A 27,009-nucleotide genomic window follows, 5' to 3' on the forward strand; every position below is an offset into this window, starting at 1 on the left:
AGGTGTCAGTATGGAAGAACGAAGTGGGTACATGACGATATACAGTGTGGCTATTGTTCCATTCTCTTGTATTTCAGTATGAAATGTACACTATTGAGAGGAATGCTGAGCGGACAGCATCAGCCGGCAGACTGTTATATGACATGTAAGTAACAGAAATGCTTTTGCTTAATTCTCTTTTGAAAGTGTATTGTAAACTTAGCTGAACGTAGAACTCTAAAAACACTCGTCATTTTCCATGCTGTGTTCCACAGTACTTTTATAGTAAGATGGGAGTGCAAGGATCTTCAGAGATCTAATGCTGTTGTTACGTTGTTTCTGTAGGCAAACTACACAGATCTTACTAATCCTTTAAAAAAGAAAATCAGCCATGAAAGCAAAATGTTCATTTGCATTTCTTCATACAAGTGCTTTCAAAGTAAGCTTTCTGTTTTAAACTGAATTTGGGATTATTCTAATTTTTTGCCTGACCCTTTATTCCAGGTTTGTGAATTTTCCAGACCAGCCAGTGGTGTGGAGGGAGATTAATGTTATTACATCAGCATTAAGGAATGACTCACAGGATAAGCAGACTCAGTTCTTAAGAGGTAAGGACTCTGTCATCTGGCAGAGGTGGAGTCTAGTGGGAATCTAAGACTAAAACCCCAGGCTGCACAGCTGATTTGGAAGCCGCAAGTCCTAGTCTGATGAACTATCTGTGGTCTGTTGTATACAGTGACTCTCAGCCACAGAGACTCACCCACTGGTAGGTTTAGGAGACACGAGGAAGAAGCAGGGCAGGGAGCTGAAGCACTATGAGAAGTGCAACTACCAGCTCCACTCCTATGTCAGTATCCCTTGCCAGGGAACAACCTCTTGGTGGCTAGCAGAGGATTTGGTGAACCACAAGTGGCTTGTGAAATTAGGACTTGAATCTGACAAACTAAATATAGTTTGCTGGCTAAGGACATGCACCAGAACAGTTAGCGAAGGCTGTGGGAGCAGGTCATGGAGAACAGTTTGTGTAGTGATTATAGAGTCAAACATTCATAAATATCTCCCATGAAAATGTATGAGAAGGAATATGTAGCACTCTTATTTCTAGCCAGACACTTCACTACTACTACTTCTTCTTGACTCCTTTTCTCATTTACACAGGGTCGGAGGTGCCCACGATTTTTTGCCTCTCATTCTAATGACTCAAACAAGACACCAGTCAATAGAATGGTCATAGTGTGTTGATACTGACAAGAGACCTTCTTGGAAATTGACCTTCTTAAGGGTTTAATAAAGGATACAGAATCATAGAACCATAGGGTTAGAAGGGACAGAAAGGGTCATCTAGTCTAACCCCCTGCCAAGATACAGGATTTGTTGTGTCTAAGCCATGCAAGACAGATGGCTCCAGCCTCTTCTAGAAAATCTCCAGTGGAAGAGATTCCGTGACTTCCCTACCCAGTTTGTTCCATTGTCCTACTGTTCTTAAAGCTGGGAAATATTTCCTGAGATTTCATGTAAAACAGCTCTGCTGTAGTTTGAACCCACTGCCTCTTGTCCTGCCCTCTGTGGCAAGAGAGAACAATTTTTCTCCATCTTTTTATGGCAGTATTTGCAGACTGCTATCCTGTCCCCCCACTTCATCTCCTCTTTTCCAAACTAAACATACCCAGTTCCGTCAGCTGCATTCCATCCCTTTGATTATCTTTGTCACTCACCTCTGAATCCTTGCCAGTTTCTCTACATCCTTTGTATACGTTGGTGATGAAAATTGGACACACCACTCCAGCTGAGGTCTAACCAGCGCTGAGTAGAGCAGTACTGTCGCTTCCCATGATTCGCATGCTGTGCCTCTCTTAATGCAACCCACAATTGCGTTTGCTTTTTTTGTGACAGCATCATATTGTTGACTCATATGATAGGCCATTGTCTCTTATAAACAAAATATTTATCTAAATACAATATTCATTATTAAAAATCTCAATGGGAATTCATGATAAGGCTACCATCTGTCTTAACAAATATTAAATGGTTTTGATTTCAGTGTTCCCATGCATTACTATAATGTAGCTTTTAAATTTTCTAAATTGTTTTAAAATTTAATTTTATTAACCAGGCACTGTACCCTGAAATATACTTAGAAAAGTATATACATTGCTCTTCACATAGATACGGGTGCCTGTTCTCTATATGAAACATCATAGTACTTGCAAGAGCACGTAGGATGCTTTTTATAACCGAACAACAAGACAACATTTATTATTCTTTTGCTTTTTTTCTGTCTCCTCAATTCAGATAGATTGCTTTTTATTTCAATAACTGATTTTTTTTTTTTCAGGTTTATTTGAGACCCTTCCTGGTCGAATTCAGTGTGAAATGTTACTAAAGGCCACAGAGCAGTGTTTTAATACACTGGAAAGGGCAGAAATGCTACTGCTGCTCCTACGACGCTTCCCAGAGACTGTGGTGCAGCATGGGGTAAGAGAAAACTAGCTCCTTTCTGCTGTTAACAACCTTATCAGCCCATGCCTTTGTGTCCACGTTATGTGCTTTGTCAGATGAGGGTGGGTTTTGTTTTTTTTTTTAACTCCAAACTTGCAGGTGATATTTCAGGCAGGTGCTGCTGTCATACCTTCAGACTCCCAAATGAAAGGTGTAAGTGTAAAATTAACCCAAGAAAACAAAGCAGTCTTTTTTTGTAAAGTCCACAGGTGATTCCATGGTTAAAAGTAAGACAGAACAGTAAAAAAAAAAAAAAAAACAGTGGGGGAGAGAGAGAGTGTAATCTCGTGTTAAAATGAACTGTAGTTTACTAAAAAATGATACTGCTGCACTGCTTTGTCAGTTCCTTCTTATTTAGGAGAAGAGTGAGAGACAGTGAACTTACTGAAATATGTAATGCAGTGTGTTTTTACTTTAGGATCTGTTCCCTGAGATTGACTGCACAGATACTAAGACATTGCTGTTTAACTGTAAAATGTAAATGAAAATTGCATAGTGTACTAATCTCACTACATGACGGAATGCTACTGATGGGAGCGTGTTTGCTCAATTGCTTTGAGTCTCATATTTCCAAAAACTTCTGAAAGTACTGAGTAGATACTCATTTTAACCACTTCTTACACAGGTGGGCCTAGGAGAAACGTTATTAGAGGCTGAAAATATTGAGGACCAAGAATCCCCAGTCAATTGCTTTAGGAAATTATTTGGTAAGAAAATACAAGTGTGTCTGTTTTATTATAGAACTAAGTGATGAAGCTTGGTACCATCTGTTAAGAACTCGTCTGCCTAGGCTGGTATCGAACAAATCTTTTTAGTTTGAATGGTCTGTGTGAAATGAGTTGGCAGTCCTTACAGCAGATATGCAGAGGACTCTTGGACTGATCTTTAACCTTGCTGTCACAAAAATTCGGCTACTGTTAGTATATCACCTGTTTGCTGAAATGATGTATTGAATTCTAGGTTACTGTATACTCTTATGGAAGTGAACACCTAAGATCTATTTATGCAGGGGAAATTTTCTAACCAATTTGAAAGTCATTTAGAGCCCTAGTGGAAACCCAGTTTAAGGCAGCCTGACCAGTTTTTGCTTATATGGTTTCAGGACAGTCTGACCTTGGAACAAATTCAGGGGGGAAAAAAAACAGATCAGGCCACCTTAAACCAGGTCAACTCTATGGTTCAAACTGGTTTGAAAATCATTGTAGTCTGAACTAATTTTAAAACTGGTCAAAAACTGGACAGGACCCACGGGGCATTTAGTGGCTAACTGTTGTGATGTTTGCTGTGGTGTACTGAAAAATGTATTAAAATTACAGTCTTTCACTGTAAGGCTTGCACGTTAGACAGCTGTATAAGAAAGTGTGTGATCTGGGTCTTTCATAGTTAGTCTTCAAAGAGCCAACTTAGAGTAAGGTAGGTTGAGTTGTGCCTCTCTGATTTAGGGAACAGCTTGCTTTGTCTCTCTCTTTTGAGGTTCTTGTGTGTTATCATTCTGAATTCTAAGAAATAAAGCACTGTTACATTGCAGCTTTTCAGCAAAAGTGTTCTATGTTTTTGTTGAATTTCTCTGTATATGCCAGGAGGTTAATATTTTGCTACACAGAAGATTCTGGAAACTTGCATTGTTGATTTTGAACTCTTTATGTACCAAAACAAGTAACAGAAAAACCAAACCCAATGTGCTTTTTTTTTCACCTCTTAGTTTGTGATGTTCTTCCTCTAATAATTAACAACCCTGATGTTCGACTACCTGCCAGCTTGCTGTACAAGTACTTGAACAAGGCAGCAGAATTTTATATTAATTATGTGACTAGATCTACACAAATGGAAAACCAGTATCAAGGTAAGAACACTTTTACCAAATTACGTTAAAATCGTCTTCTAAATTAGTGTAACTGAATAAGGTATTCATTTTACGTAATATCTACCACTGAGTTGGGGTAATAAAAATATTGTACAGTTTCACAGGATCTTTCATTTGATTTCAGAACACTAAATAATCTGTAAGGAGGGTAAAAGATAGGGATCACTACATCCACTATGAAATGCAGCCATTTCAGTAAGATAATGCAGCAAAGCAGTTCAGGGTAGGAAAGAGTTTCATATCCATGTGAAACTATGATGTGAATTTAGGCTAGCAGAATATCATTACCAGTGTTGGAACTTAGCAGTGCACGGCACGCCAGGTTAATTCCCTAACTCTTTGCCATTGGATCTCTACTGAGGACAAGTAGCCCAGGGATGACTTTGACATATTTGGAGTGAGGCTGTGAAACAGATTTTGCTTTCTTTGATTCCCTGCACAACATAATAAATTCCTGTCCTTCATTATTCAAGCATTATGCACAGGGTGAGATTAACGAATATGGGAGGGTTAGCAAGATTATTCTAAGGCAGCTGTTCTCAAACTGTGGGTCGGGACCCCAGAGTGGGTCACGACTCTGTTTTAATGAAGTCGCCAACGCTGTCATTAGATTTGCTGGGGCCCAGGACCAAAGTCCGAGCCCCACTGCCCAAGTGCTTCAGGCCCAGGCTATGGGGCTCAGATTACAGACCCCCTGCCCTGGGCTGAATTCCTTGGGCTTCTGCTTTGGCCCACCACCTAGGGTGGTGGGGCTTGGGCAGGCTCAGGTTTCAATTCTCCACCTTGGGGTCAGGTAATAATTTTTGTTGTTAGAAAGGGGTCGCGGAGCAATGAAGTTTGAGAACCACTGTAGAATCTAAGGAAAACATATTCTATAGCTGTCTCATTTTCCATAAATGTGTGTGAGCAGGGGGAGTCTAAAGTTTCTTTCCCTAGCTTCCAATGTAATAGCACCCAATTGCTTGTTACAGTGGACCACAGTGACTGGTATATTTGGCTTATAATTTTGTTTGCAAGGAAAAGAACTAACCCTCCTTTTAAAAAAGGAAGCCGATATTCTCCTTTACATGTCTAGTTCCCCTAAACCAGAACTCTTGTGGCTACGCTTACGGGGCCGAAAGGTCTAGGCTGTTACTCAGTGCCTCTGTTTTAAGTTTAAGTCTTAAAGCTGGCATGTACAGCAGTACAGTTCCCCTAATACCATGTTGGAGCTTTGGCATGTTGCTAGGAGAAAAAAATGTCATCTGCTAAATTCCAACACCTACATGTTCTGTAGCATCTGGGGTTTCCTGGGAGGTTCCCAGTCCAAGGATTTAACGAGATCTGCCACTGCTGTGCTTGTGCGATTTGGTGTGATAGTACACCAAACAATGATAGACCTTGTTGAAAAACAATGTTAATAGCGCTCAGATCAGTAAAATCTCTTCTGATTCTTAGAACATAAGGCCAAACATAAAAGAAACTACATACAACTGCATTTGGAGAATGCTTGACACAAATTAACAAAGATACAGAGATCTGAGACAGTTGAGATGACCTTTCAGACGAGACATTTTGAGACACACCTATGTCTTGATCCTGATTTTACTTACTCTTTTTTTAATTTGTCTCAACTTGTTTGTTTTCTGTGAAATTGTGGATAACTTTAGTTACTTATGAAATAGAGGCTTGGATGTCATTTGATCAGGTTTCTTGTAGTGTGTGAAGTGCCATGTAGTTCCAAAGTCTGATCAGGTTTTATCTTTTTCCTTGCTCAGATAGGATTTCATAGTTATCCTGAAAACTCAAATATACTGTTCCGCTACTTGATTATTTTTTCTTTTTAAAAACTAATAGTGACTTTAACTAATTTGATTTCTGCACAAGGAGAAAACTTTTTTCCCTCTTTTTTTCTAGGTTCACAAGATACCTCTGATCTCATGTCCCCCAGCAAACGTAGCTCGCAAAAGTATGTAATAGAAGGTCTGACTGAGAAATCATCCCAGATTACAGACCCTTGGGAGAGGCTGTTTAAGATACTGTCTGTCGTGGGAATGAGATGTGAATGGCAGATGGATAAAGGAAGAAGGTGAGAAACGTGTCCTTTTTTCCTATGGTGGTTTGCTCGGAGAGCTTGGCTTTTCAATTCTTCAGTAAACTGGACTATAGAACAAATTGAATTTTAAGTTATATTGTGTAATTTCAGCCCCATATTTTTCTCAAAAGCATACAACGCAGAGCACATATGTAGGCTCCGTTGAGTCTCTGTAAATGTTGACCGCATAATGATTGACTCGGTAGCCTGGTTTACACTAAGGGCTTGGCTACACTGGAGAGTTGCAGCGCTGGTGGTGGGTTTATAGTGCTGCAACTTAGTAACTGTCCACACCTGCAAGGCATATCCAGCACTGCAACTCCCTGGCTGCAGCGCTGGCTGTACACCTGGTCTGCTTGAGGTGTAACAATTGCAGCGCTGATGATACAGCACTGCTCATCAAGTGTGGCCACCAAAAGTGCTGTAATTGGCTCCAGGGTATTAGGAGGTATCCCAGAATTCCTGGCCACAACAACCCGGAAGAATGGCTGAACTCAGAGCTCCCTGGAGCTACTTATCTAAAAAACAAACACAGCTGCTCTTTGCTCCAGCCAGCTGCTTTGGAATGTTCACAGCTGTTTGCTTGAGGAGAGAGGGGAGTCCGTGTTGAGCAGCTGCTTATGTGGTCTGAAGGCTTTTTAGGAGTGCATAATTTGCATTTAGTGAATGAGAGAGGGGTGGGGAAGGAGTCAAAACTTTTAAAATGATTGAAGGTAGGTGCTGTGTATCTTCCAGTCCTTAGAACTTGCAAGGCAGGGAGCGGACACAGTGTCAGCTCCAAAAATCCACTCTCTCTGTCTCCCCCACGCTCCCTGTCACACTCCACCCCCCCCCCTTTTTAAAAAGCACGTTGCAGACACTTGAACGCTGGGATAGCTGCCCACAATGCACCACTCCCAACAGCGCTGCAAATGTGGCCACACTGCAGCGCTGGTAGCTGTCAGTGTGGCCACACTGCAGCGCTTTCCCTACACAGCTGTACCAAGACAGTTGTAACTCCCAGCGCTGCACACCTGTAAGTGTAGCCATACCCTAAGAAAACTACTAGGTTGGTGATGACAGACAGCAGCAATGGGTGCAGCTGAACTTCTTCATTAACATTCCCAGGCACAAACACTGAATTGCAAGCATAGGCTAGAACAAACTGCAGTCAGCACCTTATTTAGACAGTGCGTTTGCCCTTACTTACGCTTCCATTAAATTGTGTTCTGCATCAGTTCATCTTCACCTGTTCCTTGTTGTCCACAGTGCATGATTTACTGGTGTAGCCAAAGCTTGTTTTATTTACTTGTCTCTAAGTATGTTAGTATCCTTCTTAACTTGTGAGAGGGAAGACTTTCCAGTTTCTCCAAGGAAATGCAAGCCCCAGAATTACCTGGATCTCTGACTGCTGCTCAGTAATTTTGTCCGATTGTCTGCGGAATACATTGTATTTCCTTCTAGGGCAGTGATTCCTAGATGGTGACATCCTTTTCATCACCTTCCCACTCCCCAAACTACTACTAAATTTGCAATGTGTATTTTCATTTGCTTTTCTTGAGTTTAGAAGTCTTTGTAATGGATTGTATTCTTTGATTGTCTCTTACCCTTTAGAAGTTTTGGTGATATTTTACACAGAATGAAAGAGCTCTGCAGATACATCAGTAATTTTGATAACGAAGCCCATGCGAAGTATAAAAATCAAGTAGTGTATTCCACAATGTTGGTCTTCTTTAAGAATGCATTCCAATATGTCAGCAACATCCAGCCATCTCTCTTCCAAGGTTAGTTTTTAAAACACTAATGAGTAAAGATCTTTCAGATAATAAACAATATAAAAACCCTTCTATAACTGCTATTTTAAGCTTTAGAAATTATTTCCTCTAAAGGTAAATGTCTTAACCTAAATCTCTACCTAGTGCTGTACTTAAGGCTGAGTTCTAGTTTGCATTCAGCCTCTCATTTTTCCCTTTTTACTGTTGCTCATAATATTATCAAACTTACTTTCTTGGAGCTGAAAATTTCCAGCTTGCTTTCAGACCAGAGATGAGTTGGAAAATTTGCACAAAATCGGTTGAGCTGTTTGAGTTATAAACACATGAATAATACTTCCCTCCAGATGATCTATTAAATATGCTTATGCATAATTCAATAAAAGCTGAAGCTAAAAAGTTCAAATGTGGCTTGTTTTAGATAGCTCATTCAGGTTTAAGGACTAACATGGCCTTGAAGAAAAATGTTAATTTTTTAAAGTAATTTAGAGGTTGAGTGTTTAAAGTGTGAATCTTGCTATGTTTTCCCCCTCACTCAAATCTAAAGCTAGAGCAGGGGTGGGCAAACTCTTTGGGCCACATCGGGATTGCACAACTGTATGGAGGGCTGGGTAGGGAAGGCTGTGCCTCCCCAGACAGCCTGCCCCCTGTTTTGCCTCATCACTGCCCACCTCAGAACCCCCAACCCATCCAACCCCGCCTGCTCCTTGTCCCGACAGCCCCTGCTCCCTGTCCCCTGACTGCCCTGATGCCCTATCTACACCCCTGCCCCCCTGACAGCCCCCCCCCCCGGGACTCCCACCCTCTATCCAACAGCCCTCTGCTCCTCATCCCTTGACCACTCTCACCCGAGACCCCTGTCCCTAACTGCCCCCCCCCAGGATCCCAACCCCTTACCAACGCCCCTTGTCCCCTGACTGCCATCCCGACCCCTATCCACATCCCCGCCCCCCGACAGGCCCTCTGGGACTCCCACTCCCAACCCTCCCTGTCCTCCATCCCCCGACCACCCCCCTAGAACCTCCACCCCATCTAACTGCCCCCTTCTCCCTGACTGTCCCCCAGAACCCCCCACTTCCTTACCCAAGCGCCCCACTCCCTGACCCCTTACCAGCAGCAGGAGCTCGCAGCCGCGACACCCAGCCAGAGCCAGCTGCGCTCCCCACGCTGCCTAGCTGGAGCGGCGGGCCAGAGCGCAGCCCAGTGTGAGGGAGGGGCCGGGAGCTCCGGGGCCGGGTCGGGTGTGGCCCGCGGGCCATAGTTTGCCCACATCTGAGCTAGAATATTTTAGAAAAATCAGGATGCTCTGAATTGCTTGTGCTTGGATTGATTTACATTCTTAGACATGGCCCCAAAGCTGAAGGATATGGTTTATGCTCTGGTTTAAGTGGGTTTTGAAAGGCTGTGTTTGGGAGTTATCAAGCTATTTGCTTCATATGAAGGATTTTACAGGCCCCATTACCAATGTTTATTCCCTCCTGTTTTCTTTAATCCCAAAGAGATTCCTTGCAAATATTAATGTCTATTAATATTGAAAAACAGGGCATTCATAAGTCATGAAATGTATAGATAATGCTGAAAGTCCAATTTAAATTGTCTCTAATTGCACTTACGACTTTCATTATGGACTATTGCTTGATATTATAAACTATTTGTGCTATATTGTGTATGTAATTACTTAATCTAGAATTTCTTAACAGCTCTACATAAAGTGAGCTATAATATATAAATCAAGCCAGTTCCCCTTCTCTCAGAATCCAACGAATCTGTCCTTTGTCGCTTCAGGTGCCATTAATCATAGAACTGGAAGGGACCTTGAGAGGTCATCTAGTCCAGTCCCCTGCACTCAAGGCAGGCATAAGTATTACCTAGACCATCCCTGACAGGTGTTTGTCCAACCTGTTCTTAAAAATCCCTAATGATGGACATTCCACCGCCTCCCTAGGCAATTTATTCTAGTGCTTACCTACTCTGACAGGAAGTTTTTTCCTTATGTCCAACCTAAACCACCCTTGTTGCAATTTAAGCCCATTGCTTTTTTCCTATCCTCAGAGGTTAAGAACAACAGTTTTTCTCCCTTCTCCTTGTAACAACCTTTTATGTACTTGAAAACTGTTATCATGTCCACTCTCAGGCTTCTCTTCTCCAGACTAAACAAACCTAATTTTTTCAATCTTCCCTCACAAGTCATGTTTTCTAGACCATTAATCATTTTTGTTGCGCTTCTCTGGACTCTTTCCAGTTTGTCCACATCTTTCCTGAAATGTGGCACCCAGAACTGGACACAATACACCAGCTGAGGCCTAATCAGCGCTGAGCAGAGCGGAAGAATTACTTCGTGTCTTGCTTACAATACTCCTGTTAATACATTCCAGAAGGATGTTTGCATTTTTTTGCAACAACATTACACTGTTGATTCATATTTAGCTTGTGACCCACTCTGACCCCCAGATCCCTTTCCGCAGTACTCCTTGCTAGGCACTCATTTCCCATTTCGTACGTGTGCAACTGATCGTTCCTTCCAAAGTGGAGTACTTTGCATTTTTCCTTATTGAATTTTCATCCTATTTACTTCAGACAATTTCTCCAGTTTGTCCAGATCATTTTGAATTTTAATCATATCCTCCAAAGCACTTGCAACCACTCTCAGCTTGGTATTGTCCACAAACTTTATTAAGTGTACTCTCTCTGTGCCATTATCTAAATAATTGATGAAGATATTGAACAGAACCAGACCCAGAACTGATCCCTGCAGGACCCCACTTGTTATGCCCTTCCAGCATGACTAGGAACCACTGATAGCTACTCTCTGGAAACGATTTTCCAACCAATCATGCACGTACCTTTATAGTAGCTCTATCTAGGTTGTATTTCCCTAGTTTGTTTATGAGATGGTCATGGAAGATGGTATCAAAAGCCTTACTAAAGTCAAGATATACCACATCTACTGCTTTCCCCCCTATCCACAAGGCTTGTTACCCTGTCAAAGAAAGTTATCAGGTTGGTTTGACACGATTTGTTCTTGACAAATCCATGCTGTTGTTTATCACCTCGTTACCTTCTAGATGTTTGCAAATTGATTGCTTAATGATTTGCTCCATTATCTTTCTGGGTACGGAAGTTAAGCTGACTGGTCTGTAGTTCCCTGAGTTGTCCTTATTTCCCTTTTTACAGATGGGCACTGTATTTGTCTTTTTCCAGTCTTCTGGAATGTCTCCCGTCTTCCATGACTTTTCAAAGATAATTGCTAATGGCTCAGATATCTCCTCAGTCAGCAAATTGAGTATTCTAGGATGCATTTCATCAGGCCCTGGTGATTTGAAGCTATCTAACTTACCTAAATCATTTTTAATGCGATGGGCAGGGAGAGAGAAGGGGTGTCTTGGGGTTTTTGCCCCTCCTTTTTATAGTTTCATTTCCCACGTTGAAAAACATTTCCAGCTGGGTACCAGGAAACACAGAGTCTGTGGAGAAGGATGTCCTCTGCTTTTTTCTCACCTGTTTGCGCTTCCTTTATTTCTCTTCCTTCTTGATGACTCTGTTTACTGCTTAAATGCAAATTAAGCAGAGCATACATCCCTGTGTTTGAGAGAGAACTGTTTGCCAACCTCAGTTTGGAACATGTGTTGAACACCCTACAGTGGAATCATAACTTTGCATACAATGTTGCCACACATATTTTAGAAACCTAGGTATATCAGAGTGGGGTCCTCCCTGGAGCTCCTTGATGTTAGGGGTAAGAGATTGAGCAGTGACCTAGAGCAGGATCCTCAGGAACAACCTTTTCTCAGTGGGGAGAGGAGTAGGCCAACCCCTGCTGTTTCTTGTGTGGAGGAGATGGTACTGCCCTGAGTCTTCCAAGCCAGTTAGAGGCACAGAACGAGTCCCTGAGGAGCCTCCTTGGAGCAGAGTTTAGTAGGGTTCAAGAGAAAATTAGACATTTACACAAATAACCTCTGCAGCTACACTTAGCTAGAATAAAAATGTATAAGGAATATAAACCTTTGTTTAATATTCATGGGATGTAATCTAGCAGGTTGGGGTTAGGAAGAGTGATCCTGCGTGGGCAGGTTGTTGAAGAAACTTTCATGAAAGGGGATTTACACCTTTCTCTGAATCACCTGGCACCATTCACTAATTGTGTCAGGATATTGGGCTCGGTGAATCATTCGTCTGATCTAGTTAGCATAGTGTTTGCTGTGACATTGGCCAAGTCACTTACCCTTACTAGGCCACAGTTTCCCTGTCTGCAAAATGGGGATAATTCTGCACTGACAATACCAGTATTAGTGGACTTCACCTCTTGGGTCTGTGTTACTGTGAGTGGGTATGACAGGAACTCTGTAGTTTGAAGATTCTGAGCCTATTGGATCCGACGGGGGACGTCTTGTGCTGCCCAGATGAGTTACCTATGGTTCTACAGACACATCCTATCTGAGAAGAGTTGGGGAAGGAACTCCCAAGGGACTCCATTCTTTCCCAACTTGATGCAAGCCTTGGGCACTGTGCTTCACTCTCACATCCTTTCTGGTACTTCTGTGTCCATTCCTGAGCTCAGTAATATAATATATTTTTGTGACATCTCTTGCTGATTTCTACTGTGCCATCAAATGTCGGTGGAGTGCAATGCCATGGGTGTTATCTGCGTCACTGGGTTTTTTTCTCCTTTTTTAGAAAGGAAATGTCTATAGAAACAAGGGAGAGAGCCTACATATTTCAGCAGGGAGGCACAAGATGGCTCCTGCTGGATCCAACAGCTCACAACCTCCATCTATCAGAATTCTCACCAGGTGCATGGACTGGGGTGGCATCTATTGAGATGTAGAGCTTCAGTGAACAACCATTAATCATCTCTTGCCTATTTCACATGGGGTTGGATGGAGGTTTGAGATGAGCGGGGCAATTCACATGTCTCTCATAAGCTCTCAGGCTGTCTGTGGGCTTTGGCAGTAATCAATGCTTTGGTTGATATATTTTCAGGATGTTCATTTTATCTTTGGTGATGCATCGCCTCCTTTCTTGGCAGACAGAGATTTTAAATGTGATGACAGAGAAATAGATTTCCCATTCCTTCATCCTTCTCTCTGCAAGCGTGCAAACCCCTAATATACAGGTTTTGGGGTTTTTTTGGTAGGTTAAGGACTGAAACACTTTTGGGGATCCCCTTTCAAAATACTGGCAGCACCCTATGCCACATGGAGATAATACTTCCCTATCTCAGTTTTACAGATGACTAAACTTAAGCACTAAGACCTTAAGTGATTTGCCCAGGATCAAACGGAAAGTTTGTGGCACAGTTGGAAGTAGAAATCAGATCTGACTCCCATTCCTATCCTTTACCCACAACTAAACTTCTTTGGAGGTATGGTCATGGGAAGGGGCAGTGGACTTGAGCAGCCAGCTTAAAGCTTGATCCCACACATTTGAAGTCAGCAGGAGCAGGCCCATAAGCAAGTTACAGTACTAAGGAAATCTCGTGATAAAACAACTGCATTCCTCTTTTGAGGCTTCAGTGGCTGTCAAGGCTCTGCTCCATTTTCCCGTAAAGAGTTCTTTGGGAATTTTTCTTTGGTTGTTGCTTTTAGGCGGTTGGCCAAATGGACCAAATGACTGGCGTTATTTAATGATTGCTTTTAGTTGAAAGTAAATGTGCTTGGAGACAAAATACTTAAAACGCTTACATATCTTGTGACTGCTCCCTTAGAAGGGGTTCCAAGATGTTCTGAGCTTTGAGCAGATCATCATGACTTCTGGCAGAGGATATGTGACCTCTAAGATAGAGCTCCCTTCAAAGCAAGTTGTAGCATTACCAGGGTATTTTAAACATTGACACATTTTGTTGAATTACTTTCAAATTGTTCCGCACAACATGCCTGAATGAAAAAATTTGAAGCAGGCAAATGGTCAGTGAGTTCAGTTTAAAGCAAGGTTTAATCTATTTTTTAAACGTAGGGCCAAATGCTCCAAACCAAGTTCCACTGGTTCTCCTTGAGGATGTGTCCAGTGTCTACGGTGATACAGATATTGATCGCAACAAGCACATCCATAAAAAGAGGAAACTTGCAGAAGGAAGAGAGAAGACAATGGTAACTCCTTTAGACTATTCTATTTCGAATAGAAATTATACCGCATTTGGAATTTTGAACATTAAGAATTTCTGTTTATGACCAAAATATGCAGAGAAAGAGACTTTTGGTTAGAAGCAACAAGAACAAAACAGTTTTACTGGCAATACTGTAAGTGCCAGTATCATGATGTGAAAGGAACTGAGCTGAGACTACTATCTATTTGATTATACTATGTTTTCAGGCAGGAATTCCATAGGCAAAGTGCCATTGCATAATAACTGGCCTGTAATAAGTTGTGTGTTTACTCTGTCTGTTTCATAGGAGAAAAAAATACTATTTTATAGAATTACATTGTTGGTAAAAGTACACATTTTAGAAGAATTACACGTGATTTGCAGTATGCCATGATGGTTTTGGATTGACTGAGAAGGTTTAGCTCTTACTTCAGTAATACCCAGCTTGCACTAGAATAAGTTAACAATACCACAATTTGACCAATGTGTAACAGAGTGAACTCTTTAGAGATGCTATTTATGATGACGTGGCACTCAAGGATCTCAATAGTTTATTTTTAGAGTAAAATATCAATTTTTCCGACTATTTTTCATTTCTTTTTGCTAAAGGAGTTAGTAATATTTAATATAATTAATGCTAAGCATAGAAATAGTGAAAAGTCTACTATGAAGATATTTGCACTGGGATTGTTTGCTTTGAAGCTTATACGCAATGTTGCAGAAGTTCCATAAGATTCTTTTGAAAAACATTTAATTAAAGAGAGCGAAATGTTTTGTCTATACTGATCCTTAAGCAGAGTTCGGATGATGAAGACCCTTCTGGGAAGGGGAGAAGTCGTCACATCACAATAAATAAGACAGACCTTGCAAACTCTGTTGAAGTCCTAGAGAGCTTTAAACTGGCAAGAGAGAGCTGGGAGCTTCTCTATTCTCTGGAATCACTTGATAAAGGTAAGGATGATTGCAGGCGTTTATGCTTCCTTGGTAGAGGAGAATTGTTTGACTGTTAAAATACAGTTCAGGGTATTTCTGAAATTACCCTCTATTTTGGAAGCCTGGATGGTTTGAGATTGGGAATTTAGATAAGGCTTCTTATCAATTATCTTGGAATTTGGTTTATTTGTTGTTTTTTTTGTAGTTCCTCCATACTTCTGTACTCATGCATTTGCCTTTCCTTGAAAGCAGCTTTTACTAAGGTAGCACATAGGTGGTAATAGAAAAGAAAGAGAAATGGGAGAACATAGTACCGAATGAATACCAAAACCTTAAGTTTGGGGGTGTTGCTAGTAACCTCCTGAAGATTTACATGTAACAGATAATTTCCCCAGCAGTTTGTTTCTTTGAAGATAGTTACTGGGTCTTTTTCTTTTCTGATTGTAATGTGTGTTTTATTTATGTCTTATATTTGTTGTTTGAAAAAATACTTCATACAAATAGTACCAGTTAGCTGTATTTAGGTATGTTGAATACTTTGGTCCTGAAGAACAGCATGATAAATAGAAACATGGTGGATTAGAAATTGTCCTAGGTTGAAAATGTTTTTGTTCAGTCTTACTATTTTTCAGTTTTATTATTATTAGATGCCTTTTAAACAAAAGTTGTGCAATGCTTCCCCTCCCACTCTTAAGACTACTTTCTGATTGTTTACACAGAATTCACAAGAATTTGCTTGTCATGGAAGACAGATACCTGGCTTTGGTTACGAATCTTCCTCACAGATATGATCATTTACCAGGTAAATGAAAGAATGAGACTTAGACTTTTACATAGCCTCTTGACCTAATGGATTTGTTTCATGGCTAGCTGCATCTTTGATCCCTCTTACATTTCTCTCTAGCGCACCCTTTCAGGTAGCAAGCCCTGTTTCTTCACTCGTCTCAAGGTGGAATCCCTCAATTCTCCTACTCACAGAGCCTACAAGCACCCCGTCTATGAACTGTTTCCTTAGCAGGCCCAGCTGAGTTTAGCACACGCAAGAGATTTCCTTTGGGAAGCTGTGAACAGTAGATAAACGCAGTCACTCTGAGCACCATCTTCTCCCCTCCCCCCCAAAAGTCTTTATTTATCCATAGGACATAGCAATCAGAGTAAAGAAGGGTTAAAGCAGTGGTCTCCAACCTTTCCGTGTGGTGGGCGCCGGATGACTAGCTGCTGAGGAGCGTGGCCGTGCACAAGCAGCTGCCAAAATGGTGCCGAGAAGCAGCAAAGCTGAGAAGCAGCAAGGCCAAGAAGCATTGCTGCCGAAATGCCGCCAAGAAGCAGCGTTATCAAGAGGCGTCGCTGCCGAAAATCAGCGGCATTTTGACAGCACTGCTTCTTGATGTTGCCGCTTCTCAGCGGCATTTCGGCGGCTGATTGTCCAGGGGCCAATAGGTGGGCACACATAGATGCTCCAGCGGGTGCCATGGCGCCCACAGGCACCGCATTGGGGACCACTGGGTTAGAGCAACAGTAGGCTTACATGCATATATCTGACCTAATAATGAATAAAAATAATAATACTTACCTCTTATAAAGCACCTTTCATCAGTAGATCCCAAAGAACTTTGTGGAGGTCAATATCATTATCCCCATTTTTCATTTGGGGAAACTGAGGTCCAGAAGGGTGACGTGACTTGCCCAAGGTTACCCAGCAGACTAGTAGTAGAGCAGGGAATAGAACCAAGGTCTCATGAGTCCTAGTCCAGTACTGTATTTGCTGTGCTACATTTGAAGAAGGCCCTTGCATCTCAGGTACCTCTTCCTCTGGCGACTGGGGTTTTATCTGCTTCCCTGCTGACACTGCCCCGCCCTTGAGCTCAGGGCCTCAGGTGTTTATCTACTTAACAGTGCTTTGTTCCATGTTCCCCATCTGAAGCCCTTCCCTCCCAACTCAGCTGTTGTGTCCAGGTTGGTCAAAGACAAAACTTCAAAGGCATTAACACTTATTTTGTTGGTGGTTTGTTTGGTGGTTGGGTTTTCGAAAGCCTTTGCCAGCCATCCTGCAGAGGGATCTGAGGGGTACACCTGCAGGAAAGAACCTTTGAATCATCTAGCCAACAGCATAACAATGATAAAATAAACAGGAACACATAATAATCATAAAAATAATAGCCATATCTCCCACAATTTTCTTAATTTACTTGTATTTTGAATGCAAAATTTCAAAATGTTTCAGACCAACCTATCGTGTTTTCCCTTACTTATCTGATTTTTGGTTGACTGAGGCCTTGTTGAAATTTTTTGGTAACATACCTATAGCAGTATAATCATACCAGCAGACTCTTCTAGTGTAGACGCAGTTTATACTGGCATAAAACCACTTCTGCATAGCTTATTCCAGTTTCCCAAGATACATAAGCTCTACTGGCAAAAACACTTTTATATCAGTATAAGTGCATCTGTTCTTTGACTTATGCAGGCGTAGCTACGTTACTTGTCACACTCCTAACCAACATAGATATGCCAGTTTTAAGTGTAGACTAGGCCATAGTGACACAGTGCATTTTGCTGCTCTCTTGCTGTTAGGAATGGTTTTCTTGGAGCAATTTTTTAATTTTCTCTTTATAATCGCAATGTAAATAAGCCTATAACAAAAGTCACCTAGTAGTTTCACGTGTTTTGGTTATTCCTGCTATTTTAAATGGAAAATTAAATTTTTTTTCAGAAAGCGATTAAGAGCATCCTGACAAAGTAGTTCTTGCCTTTCTCTGTACCCGGGTTTCCCTTAAGACTGCTTAGAATGGGCCTTGAGTGATGAGGTTAAACTCAACTGAGGTTTGCTAAAAAATGCAGCCGAGTCCTCTTCTTGGAAGGACACATAGATAAGAGAGCTGACTCCTTGCTTGGTACTGTACTACTTATAGAACTGTAGGACTGGAAGGGACTCAAGAGGTCATCTAGTCCAATCCCCTGGAGACGTGGGACTGAGTATTACCTACTTCCATCTCACTGCAAAGTTTTACAGTGTGCTGGAGGCTTGTTAAGAATGGGATTCCCCTAAAATCTTATCCATAAGCCTTTGGGCAAGGTAAATGTCTTGAAATACATTAGTTTAGCTTTTGGCGTGGTGTCATTGGTAATGCTTCCTACGGGCCCTGCAAGACTGCCCCTGCTGGGTGGCTGTCCCCACAGACGGTAAAAGTCCCATGACTCATTCCTCATAGTTTACAAGCTAGCTCCCTTGTATCTTGGCTGACATTCTAATGCCCACGACACGGTGAATTGGCATGACAGGCACAAGGACTGCCATCGGAGTGTTAGCGATATGCCTTATAAAGTGTTTGTGGTTACCTAGAATGTGAAATGTGCTCGTGTAAAGTCAGAATGTCCAGTGCACCCAGGTCAGGCTGTCTGTCTGTTTTGGCTGTCTGTCTGTTCTGAATTATCATCAGTAAGTGAAGACAATGTATAATAATACCTTAGAGGGTCAGTCTACGGAGCAATCTAGTTCTCCCTCTCATTTCCCATATTCAGGTGCTGTGGTAATCAGCATGTCTCCATAGGTGAAAATTGCTCTGTGAGAGAGCTTTATAGCTAGTTTTCCCTTTTGAGTTTTGGTTTTTACCCTCTTCTATTTTTTTTTTCTTTTAAATTGGAAGGTTTTTAATAATTCGTCTTCTCTAAACAGAAATGTTTCTTGCTCCATCCAGAGCATGACTTATTGATGGCATGTTGTTTCCTACCATTGGCAGAGTCAGGATTTGCCCAGAATTTATGGCCCTAATCCCAAGTCTCCAATATCTCTTACCAGGCGAGAGGTTGTAGCTTTGGCTTAGAGGATTTCACAGAGTTTACCCACCTTTCCCTCTCCCCCATCCCTCTAGACACACACTGATTGTGGATAAATTCAGAGTTTGTGGCCCCAGATGATGCTCCTATATGCTAGGAACTGGCAGTTTCCCCAGGTCTTGCACAGGAGTTACGGGTTCAGGAAATGGTCAAATCTACTGAGGAAGCCTCATTTTGTTAGGCACACAAGCTGCCATCTTTCTTGACTGCTGAACAAAGGTTAATGTGCCAAATCTAGATACCATCAGACACAGCCATGTGGTCAGACATGTGTTTCAGTCTTGACAGGTCAGATGCACTGAGGGCACTTGTGGGCCCTCTTAGTCCTGGCCTGGAATTCTTCCAGACTGGAGTCCATGAATACTTGCCTAGAAATAGCCCTAGGTCTTGTTGCATAAATATTCCCGGCAGCTCTGACTTCTTGGTCTACTGGTCACCTCAACGTAGGTGTGAATGGGGACTAAATGACTAAAATATTGGGGTACCCATTGGATTTGAGAGCTTAAAAACTGCAATTTAGGTATAAATATAATTTTTTAATGAAAATGAAGATTGAATAACCCCTTTTGGATTTAAAACAGAGAGCTAGTCTCTGTTACAGCGCTGCAATCAATGCAGCAGGGGTCGATTTAGTAGCTCTAGTGAAGACACACTAAATCGATGGCAGAGTGCTCTCTGGTGGACCCCGGTACTCCAGCTCTCCGAGAACAGTAAGGGAAGCTGACCGTTATTCACGCAGCTGGAGTAGTATAACTTAGGTCGACTTACCCCGGTAGTGAAGACAAGCCTGGAGTCTTGCCTACTCTTACAGTATAGTATTTGTTCGGTAAATCATTCAGTTCTTCAGGCAGTATGCCATAAAAAAGGCTGTTCTGAATTTTTAAATAACTTAAAATCTGTCCTTCCCCTACAGACAGTTGTATGTTTAATTAGCAATTAAGAGAGACTCTTCCAATCAAGCAGGTACAAAAACTGTGTATGCAAGAAGATAGGGAGAGAAAGAGACAAGTAAGGTTTTCTTTGATCATCTAGAATTATTTTACCAATAAATAAATAAATTAGCAATTTAGCTTAATCAGTTTTGGGCAACGCATACCATGAAAACTGCAGACACATTCAGTGCTTGACTCTTGCAGATCCATTCCAATATAGTGAACAGATTTTTTCAGTGGACTTAAATGGCTCCAAAATAAATGATTAGTTAGCCCTTGAGACCATGTTTGTAAATTCAAATTTTAATTTGAAACAAACCTAATTAAAAATCCAATTTAAATACATATAAAGAGAATAATTGTTTTTATTTATATTTCAAAATTAGGCCTATATCTTCCATTGTCACAAGCTCACGCATGTGCCATTCAAACCCCTCTTTTACTGTGTCCTAGCTTAATTAGCATGACATTGTGAAATCTTCACTACTTGGCTAACCTTGGCTTTGGAGACTTTCTAAGATAGGATTATCGCCTTTATTTCTTTATGAATATTGTGTGTGGGAAGTTCTAATGTTCTTTTGAATTCTTTTTTAAAAGGGTCAGTATAAAAAAGCAGTTACCAGCCTACATCACTTAGCAGCTCTTCAGGGATCTCATTCTCAGCAGCAGATCACAGGACAAGGATCACTCCTAGAGAATCAGAGAGCACTTATCCAGTTAGCTACTTGCCACTTTGCCCTTGGAGAATACAGAGTAAGTACAGCATACTGGCCTCGCTTCTCCAGACCTTCCCCTCCATCTGCCAGTTCTCCTCCTGGAAACAGGCTAGCTTGCAGCTCCCAGGGAGATCAGACATGCCACCTGACGCCAGGAGGGCACTGCATCTCTGCCCACGCCCCCTGAATGCATGACAGAGCTGCCAAATGTGTATCATGTGAAATGTGTTCTATATGGTAGCTGTGAATTTGAGTTTGGGTTATTTGTTAGATTAACTTTATTTTGAATTACCTTCCTTTTTTAACAGTACGTTTGATAATTTCAGCCTTTGTCTCAGGATTCGTACTTTTTATTGTTGACACATACATGCTTCACCTTAGTTTTTAGCGCTGATCACATGGAGGTGATTAAGGGTATGCTGGGGTGAGGGGAACGTCTGGGTGGTGGTAAAGGGGTTATTGGAAACATAATCTTACTTTTTGGAATATGTTCATAGAAAAGAGTTGCTGCCTGACAACTCAGCAGACTTGGAGAATCATATTATCTGGCGTGACCTCTTAATGCAATTTAGCTTTGGAATATGTCTTTTTATACATTATTATTATTATTATTATTTATTACTACAGTAGTGCATAGAGGTCACAGTCAATATGGGGCCCAGGGCACAATGTGGGGTACAAATGCAGTATTATTCCATGTCCCAAAAACTTAGGCTTTGTCTACACTGGCACTTTGTCGGCAAAACTTTTGTCATCCAGCTCATGGTGGGTGGATGTTTTTTGTTGGCAGGAGAGCTCTCAGGAGTGACTTGCCCAAGGTCACATGGCATTTCAGTGGTGAAGCGGTGAATAAAATCCAGGTCACCTGAGTCCCATCCTCCGCTCTCTCCACTGGCCCATATTTCCTCCCCTACAGATAACTTTTTCATTAGAAATCCTTAGGTTTCTTTAAAATTGATTTATCTGATTATATCTCCTCCTTGTACACTTTTATTTCTTAATAAATTAGGAGTGGGGTTTACAGCATTTCTGCAGTGCTATCAGATTGCAGTTTTGACTTTTTGGGAATAATTTCTCTAAACAGAGATGGAAAAAGCCTTATTTTTATTAAAAACTTCCAGAAACAGTGAAAACAATTTGAACTCTAAAAGTAAATTCATTTTAAATTACCAACAGACTATTTTTGCACTGTTGAAATAAAAAACACTGTGAAAGAACTAAGCATCCACTGTTAAAGGGGGTCATTTCATCAATTCATAGTACATCTTTTCCCCTTTGTCCAGACAAATTAGATTACCTTGCCCACTAGTCCTCTATCTAATAGAATTTATAATTTATAATGATCTTCTCTGTTCCTATTTCTGCTGCCTACTGCAAGAGTTCGAATTCATTGTTCTGTTACTGATTAATCTGGATTTCATTTCAAATTTAGAATCTCAGGATTATTCATTTTTATATTTTCTTTTGTAGTTGACATGTGAAAAAGTACTTGACCTTGTGTGCTACATGGTACTTCCCATACAAGAAGGGGGTAAAACCCAAGAGGAGCAGCCTAAAGTGAAGTCTAAATTCAGGAAAGGTATGGGGATTTTTTGGGTTTCACTTCCGAACAACTGGGTCTGGGAGGAATTGTGAGATTCTCAGTGACGTAGATTGTAGTAAAATCCTTACACCCTCTGCTCTGGAAAATGTTGCAATATATATATTGTATGTTAGTGCACATATAAGTGACTGAAACTAAGTTTCAGTTTTCCTTATGTTGCATTGTAGCATGAAATCTCTGATGTCAGCAGGAGAACACTGGTTTCACCCTGAGCCAGTATCACCAGGACAAACCTGATTACAAAATACTCCAAGCATTTCACCCAGCTTAGTTTTAGGGCACGCTTGTCTATATCCTAAAGAAAACAAACTGTGCATTATTACTGTGGAAAGAGATGGTTATTCCTTATCCTTCTGTGTCTCTTGTAAATGCCTTCTCATCAACATCACTTTACTGTGTAGCAGAATACATAATCATAGCACGAGAAAGAAGAAAAGAAGATGGGCTTTTTAAATATTATTTTACATTTTAATCATGCTGATTGAGGCATGGGATTAGGTAATTGCAGGTTTGTGCCTCCCGTTTCCCATTCTGACTTTTTAATCAAAATAATAGGGTTATGTGACATGCATAATTATGTAATATAATTTCTCTATTACAGGTTCTGATCTAAAACTTTGGCCATGTACCAGTAAAGCTATTATGCCATATTGCCTCCATTTATTGTTGGCTTGTTTTAAGGTAAGTTATTGTCAAAGCTGCATATTCTATGCGCATTTTAGATCTAAATTATGCTGCACTGTTCCTGAAATGATGTGGCACTGCTCCCTCCTTGTCCACATCTAGTAGGGTGCCTTGGTAACAGTATCTTTTCTGCTACTCATTTGGCAGTCAGAATGGATAGAGGTTTTGGCAGCTGGGTGGGGGACCACTGAAGCTTTTTGTATCCAGGAAAATGTGACGTGTGGTTTGTTAGTACCAGGGGACAGTTTGTGCACTTCGTATTGGGAGGGAACGAATATCCTCTTTCCCTCTCCCTATTTGACATGGGCAGAAGTGACTAACTTAGGAAGAGAGGTTGAATTCCGCATTTCCCCATGTTAGCAACCCTCAACAACAACTAGCTGCCCTCTCACTCATCCCAGTATCTTGCCTTACTTGAGCAACTATTAATAAGTGCATAGTCTCTGCCACCACTGTTAGTTTTGGACACTGGATGTAGTAATCTATTGTGATGTTACTGATTCATACAGTGTGAATCTTTTTTTTGTTTGTTTTTATAGCTGAGAGCTTTCACAGATAACAGGGATGACATGGCTTTGGGTCACGTGATCGTTTTGCTTCAGCATGAATGGCCAAGGGGGGAGAACTTGTTCCTGAAAGCCATCAACAAAATCTGTCAGCAGGGAAACTTCCAGTATGAGAATTTTTTCAACTATGTTACAAGTATCCTTTTTCCTATTAAAAACCTGTCAGTGCAGCAAAAAACAATTCAGAGTCCTCTTTGTCGTCTAAAACCTTCCACTGGGTTGTAGGAAATAGTCACTTATGAAAATATTTATCTGCTTTTCCAAGAGACCAAATTCCGCATTTAATTATGCGCCATACAAACCTTTTGTAATCTATGGGAATGCATGAAGTGTAAATCAGAGTAGAATTGGCTATAAAATGGATGTGTGATTGCTGCTGGTACCTGGAAAATATATATCCCTACATTGCTGTCACGCCTCAGTTTGTATAAAATGGCAGTTGCTTGTGCTATTACAAATAAGTCTCTCAGCATTTCCATTACAATCGAGAGTTGCGCTGGGCCATTATGCTGGAGTTTTTCAGCTATGCTCCTCGGTGGGAGCAGCAAAGTGAAAAGTATGTGGTATCCATGCTTCAGAGATCCGAAATCGTGTCACTTTCACTTTGCAGTTGTTTGCAGATGGTGGGTCATATTTTCAGAATTAGGTGTATGCATGTTCATAGAAAATATGTCTGATTTATGCACACAAATGTCAAATGCATACATGGTCAGCTAAGTGTATAACTAGACTGGCATCTAATTGCAGAAATTATTAAACGAGGTGGGTCTAACTGCAGTTGTGGACCCCTCACTAAAATTCTGTTCTTGGGTGCAGCAAAAGTGGGAGATGTGGGGAGCAAATTAGGGCAGTGGTTTTCAGCCTCTGGTCTGTGGACCTCTGGGGATCCGCAGACTATGTCTAAGATTTCTAAATGGGTCATGACCTCCATTTGAAATTTTTTAGGGGTCCACAAATAAAAGCTTGAAAACCACTGAATTAGAACATAGGAATTGAGAAGGAAGAAAAGGTAAATATGAAGAAGAAAAGACACAAAAAACCAGAGAATGAGGTGAGGGGGAAAAGCTAAGACAATGGTTTTAAAAGGGCTAGTATGCACCAGTACAATGTAGTGTCACTTCCTCCTCAATCCTAACCTGACTACATTTACTTTGATGCTATGTTGCACAGATGTGGTGATCCTGACTTGTGTGGGTGCACTGTACCTTAAAAATAGCTGCAAAATATTTCAGTGCCTTTAGTAACATGGTAAGTGTGTTTAAACCAATGGTTCTCAGTAAGGGTATGCATATCCCTGGGGGTATGCAGAGGTCTTCCAGGGGGTATATCAACTCATCTATATTTGCCTAGGTTTACAACAGGCAACATAAAAAGCACTAGCGATGTCAGTACAAACTAAAATTTCATACAAACAATGACTTGTTTATACTGTTCTACATACTATACACTGAAATGTAAGTACAGTATTTATATTCCAATTGATTTATTTTATAATTATATGGTAAAAATGAGGAAGTAAGCAGTTTTTCTGGAATAGCGTGCAATGTCAATTTTGTATTTTTGTCTGATTTTGTAAACAAGTAGTTTTTAAGTGAGGTGTAACTTGGGGGTACTCAAGACAAATCAGACTCCTGAAAGGGGTACAGTAGTCTGAAGGTTGAAAACCACTATGTTAAACTACCAATATTTTGTTTGTATATCAAAGAACCGTGTGTTATGGTTTTATCTCTGGCTGGTCTTTCAGCAGGTATAGTGTTGGTTCAATCTTCATTTTTTTTGGTGAGATTGCTTTATGAAGATCTGTGTTTTATCATTTTTTTCCCCCCATCAAGTCCTGAACCTTTTCTACAGATATTGATATGCTGGAGGAATTTGCCTATTTAAGAACACAAGAAGGAGGGAAGATTCATCTGGAGTTGCTGCCAAATCAAGGAATGTTAATCAAGTAAGGGGAAAAATTATTTGTTGTCTGTTTCAAATGATCTGAAATGCGTTCTGGTCGTCTGTCTGATTGATATGTGCCCACGGCTGGTATGTTTGTGATACACTATTTCTAGCATTTAGGAGGTCGAACAAGACCATAGGTTTGTGTCTCTTCCACCAAATTCAGGGCTTTTTGGTGCACTTCAACTTTAAGCTCATCTAACTGTGTTTTTTGAATTGTGTTGCACCGGAATAGCTGGTATTGACTGGGTACTGTATTACTTTTTCATTCTGAAACTTGCACGGTAACGGTGGTATTAACTACTTAGGCCTTAGGTAGAACATGGTAAGAACTATAATTACAGTTTTTAAGGGGAAGCCCCTTTTATACAGTTATGAAAGCTCGCATGGAGCTGTGTATGAAATTACACTAGGAGTAAACTTATTTAAACCTCTGCCTGGAGCCAATGGGTTTTCATCTCATCTGAGCTCACAAGCTAAGCAGAATCAGGCTTGCTTATTACAAGTTGCTGCAGGAAATCATTCTGGTAAGTCAGTAGGAAGCAGACTTCCCTTTGAATCAGACTAGACCAGTGCCCCCAGCAAGGTCTTGGAGGCAAAAGTGCCTTTGAAGATCTAGAAGATTGGTCATAAAGAGCCACTGGCATTTTTATAAATGTTGAGGTGTTAAACCTTGTGTCCTGGCCAAGTTCCAATGTTGTTAACAATATTCTAGCTATTGATATTCCCACTACTTACAGGCTAAAGTTTTCAAAAACAGGAGCTTACCGTTAGATTCTTAAGTCCATATTTAGGTTCCTCAGTATGTCTGGCCTGACCTTCAAAAGTACTGTGCATCCACTAAGCTTCCATTGAAGTCATTGAAGCTGTGGGTGCTTAGAACGTACAAAAACTCTGACCAAACTCTCTCTGTGTGTATGCACAATGTGCCCAGATATTGGATGGTGTCGTCATCAGCCAGGTGGAGAACCGGTAGCCTGCCGTCAAAATAGGTCAGTGGGCACTCGTCAAGGATATGAGACATAGTCTGAAATTGACCCAGCTGCATCGCAGGTCATTATTAAAAAAAAATTAAAGAAATTTAGGTGTTTAAATAAGCACTTAGGAGCCTAACTTTATGCTTCAGATTTTGCAAACCTTGGCCCTGACATTTTTCACTCCTCTTCCTAAACTATTATGTAATAAGTTTTATTATTTAATAGGATATCTGTGGTGCTGATCCATGGTTCTAAAGCTAATCAAAAGTGATGACCTTTCTGATGCTGACAGTCGGAGAGCAGTGCCAGACGTGGTACTATAAGTGAGAGACCGTCCTGCTTTACAGATATATAGGGAACTAGTAAAACGTAACACTGAAGACCCTAGGCTACCTGGGAACTTCCTGAGCATTGCTTCATGTTAATTACAATAGTTTAATCCCATTTTGTTGTACCTTCTGTCTTTTCTTATTGGGTAACGATTATGCTCAGTGTTCTAACTGCACCAGCCAGGAGATCGAATCTTCCTAGTTGGCCTCCTGTCCAGGTAGTACGTTGCCTCCTGTAT

The 27,009-nt window shown here is 41.0% G+C and overlaps 1 protein-coding gene across 15 annotated transcripts in view; it reads left to right on the forward strand.

The window, feature by feature from the left end:
• INTS10 (integrator complex subunit 10) overlaps positions 1-27,009 on the forward strand; it is a 45,136-nt gene that overhangs the window by 7,670 nt on the left and 10,457 nt on the right. For 7 of the 15 annotated variants that reach the window (XM_030565306.1, XM_030565309.1, XM_030565315.1 and 4 more), the window contains 15 exons: positions 78-145; positions 484-587; positions 2,315-2,454; positions 3,104-3,185; positions 4,181-4,321; positions 6,239-6,410; positions 8,010-8,179; positions 14,120-14,253; positions 15,035-15,200; positions 15,902-15,984; positions 20,549-20,704; positions 22,138-22,246; positions 22,872-22,951; positions 23,494-23,656; positions 25,372-25,465. In XM_030565306.1, the coding sequence (XP_030421166.1) occupies positions 78-145; positions 484-587; positions 2,315-2,454; positions 3,104-3,185; positions 4,181-4,321; positions 6,239-6,410; positions 8,010-8,179; positions 14,120-14,253; positions 15,035-15,200; positions 15,902-15,984; positions 20,549-20,704; positions 22,138-22,246; positions 22,872-22,951; positions 23,494-23,656; positions 25,372-25,465 (1,862 nt within the window). Of the gene's footprint in view, positions 1-77; positions 146-483; positions 588-2,314; positions 2,455-3,103; positions 3,186-4,180; positions 4,322-6,238; positions 6,411-8,009; positions 8,180-14,119; positions 14,254-15,034; positions 15,201-15,901; positions 15,985-20,548; positions 20,705-22,137; positions 22,247-22,871; positions 22,952-23,493; positions 23,657-24,690; positions 24,769-25,352; positions 25,466-27,009 lie in introns of those variants that run through there. The other 8 variants (XM_030565308.1, XM_030565312.1, XM_030565317.1 and 5 more) reach the window with 4 other exon arrangements.

The sequence above is a fragment of the Gopherus evgoodei genome, chromosome 5 (assembly GCF_007399415.2).
Source record: "Gopherus evgoodei ecotype Sinaloan lineage chromosome 5, rGopEvg1_v1.p, whole genome shotgun sequence".
Lineage (NCBI taxonomy): Eukaryota > Metazoa > Chordata > Testudines > Testudinidae > Gopherus > Gopherus evgoodei.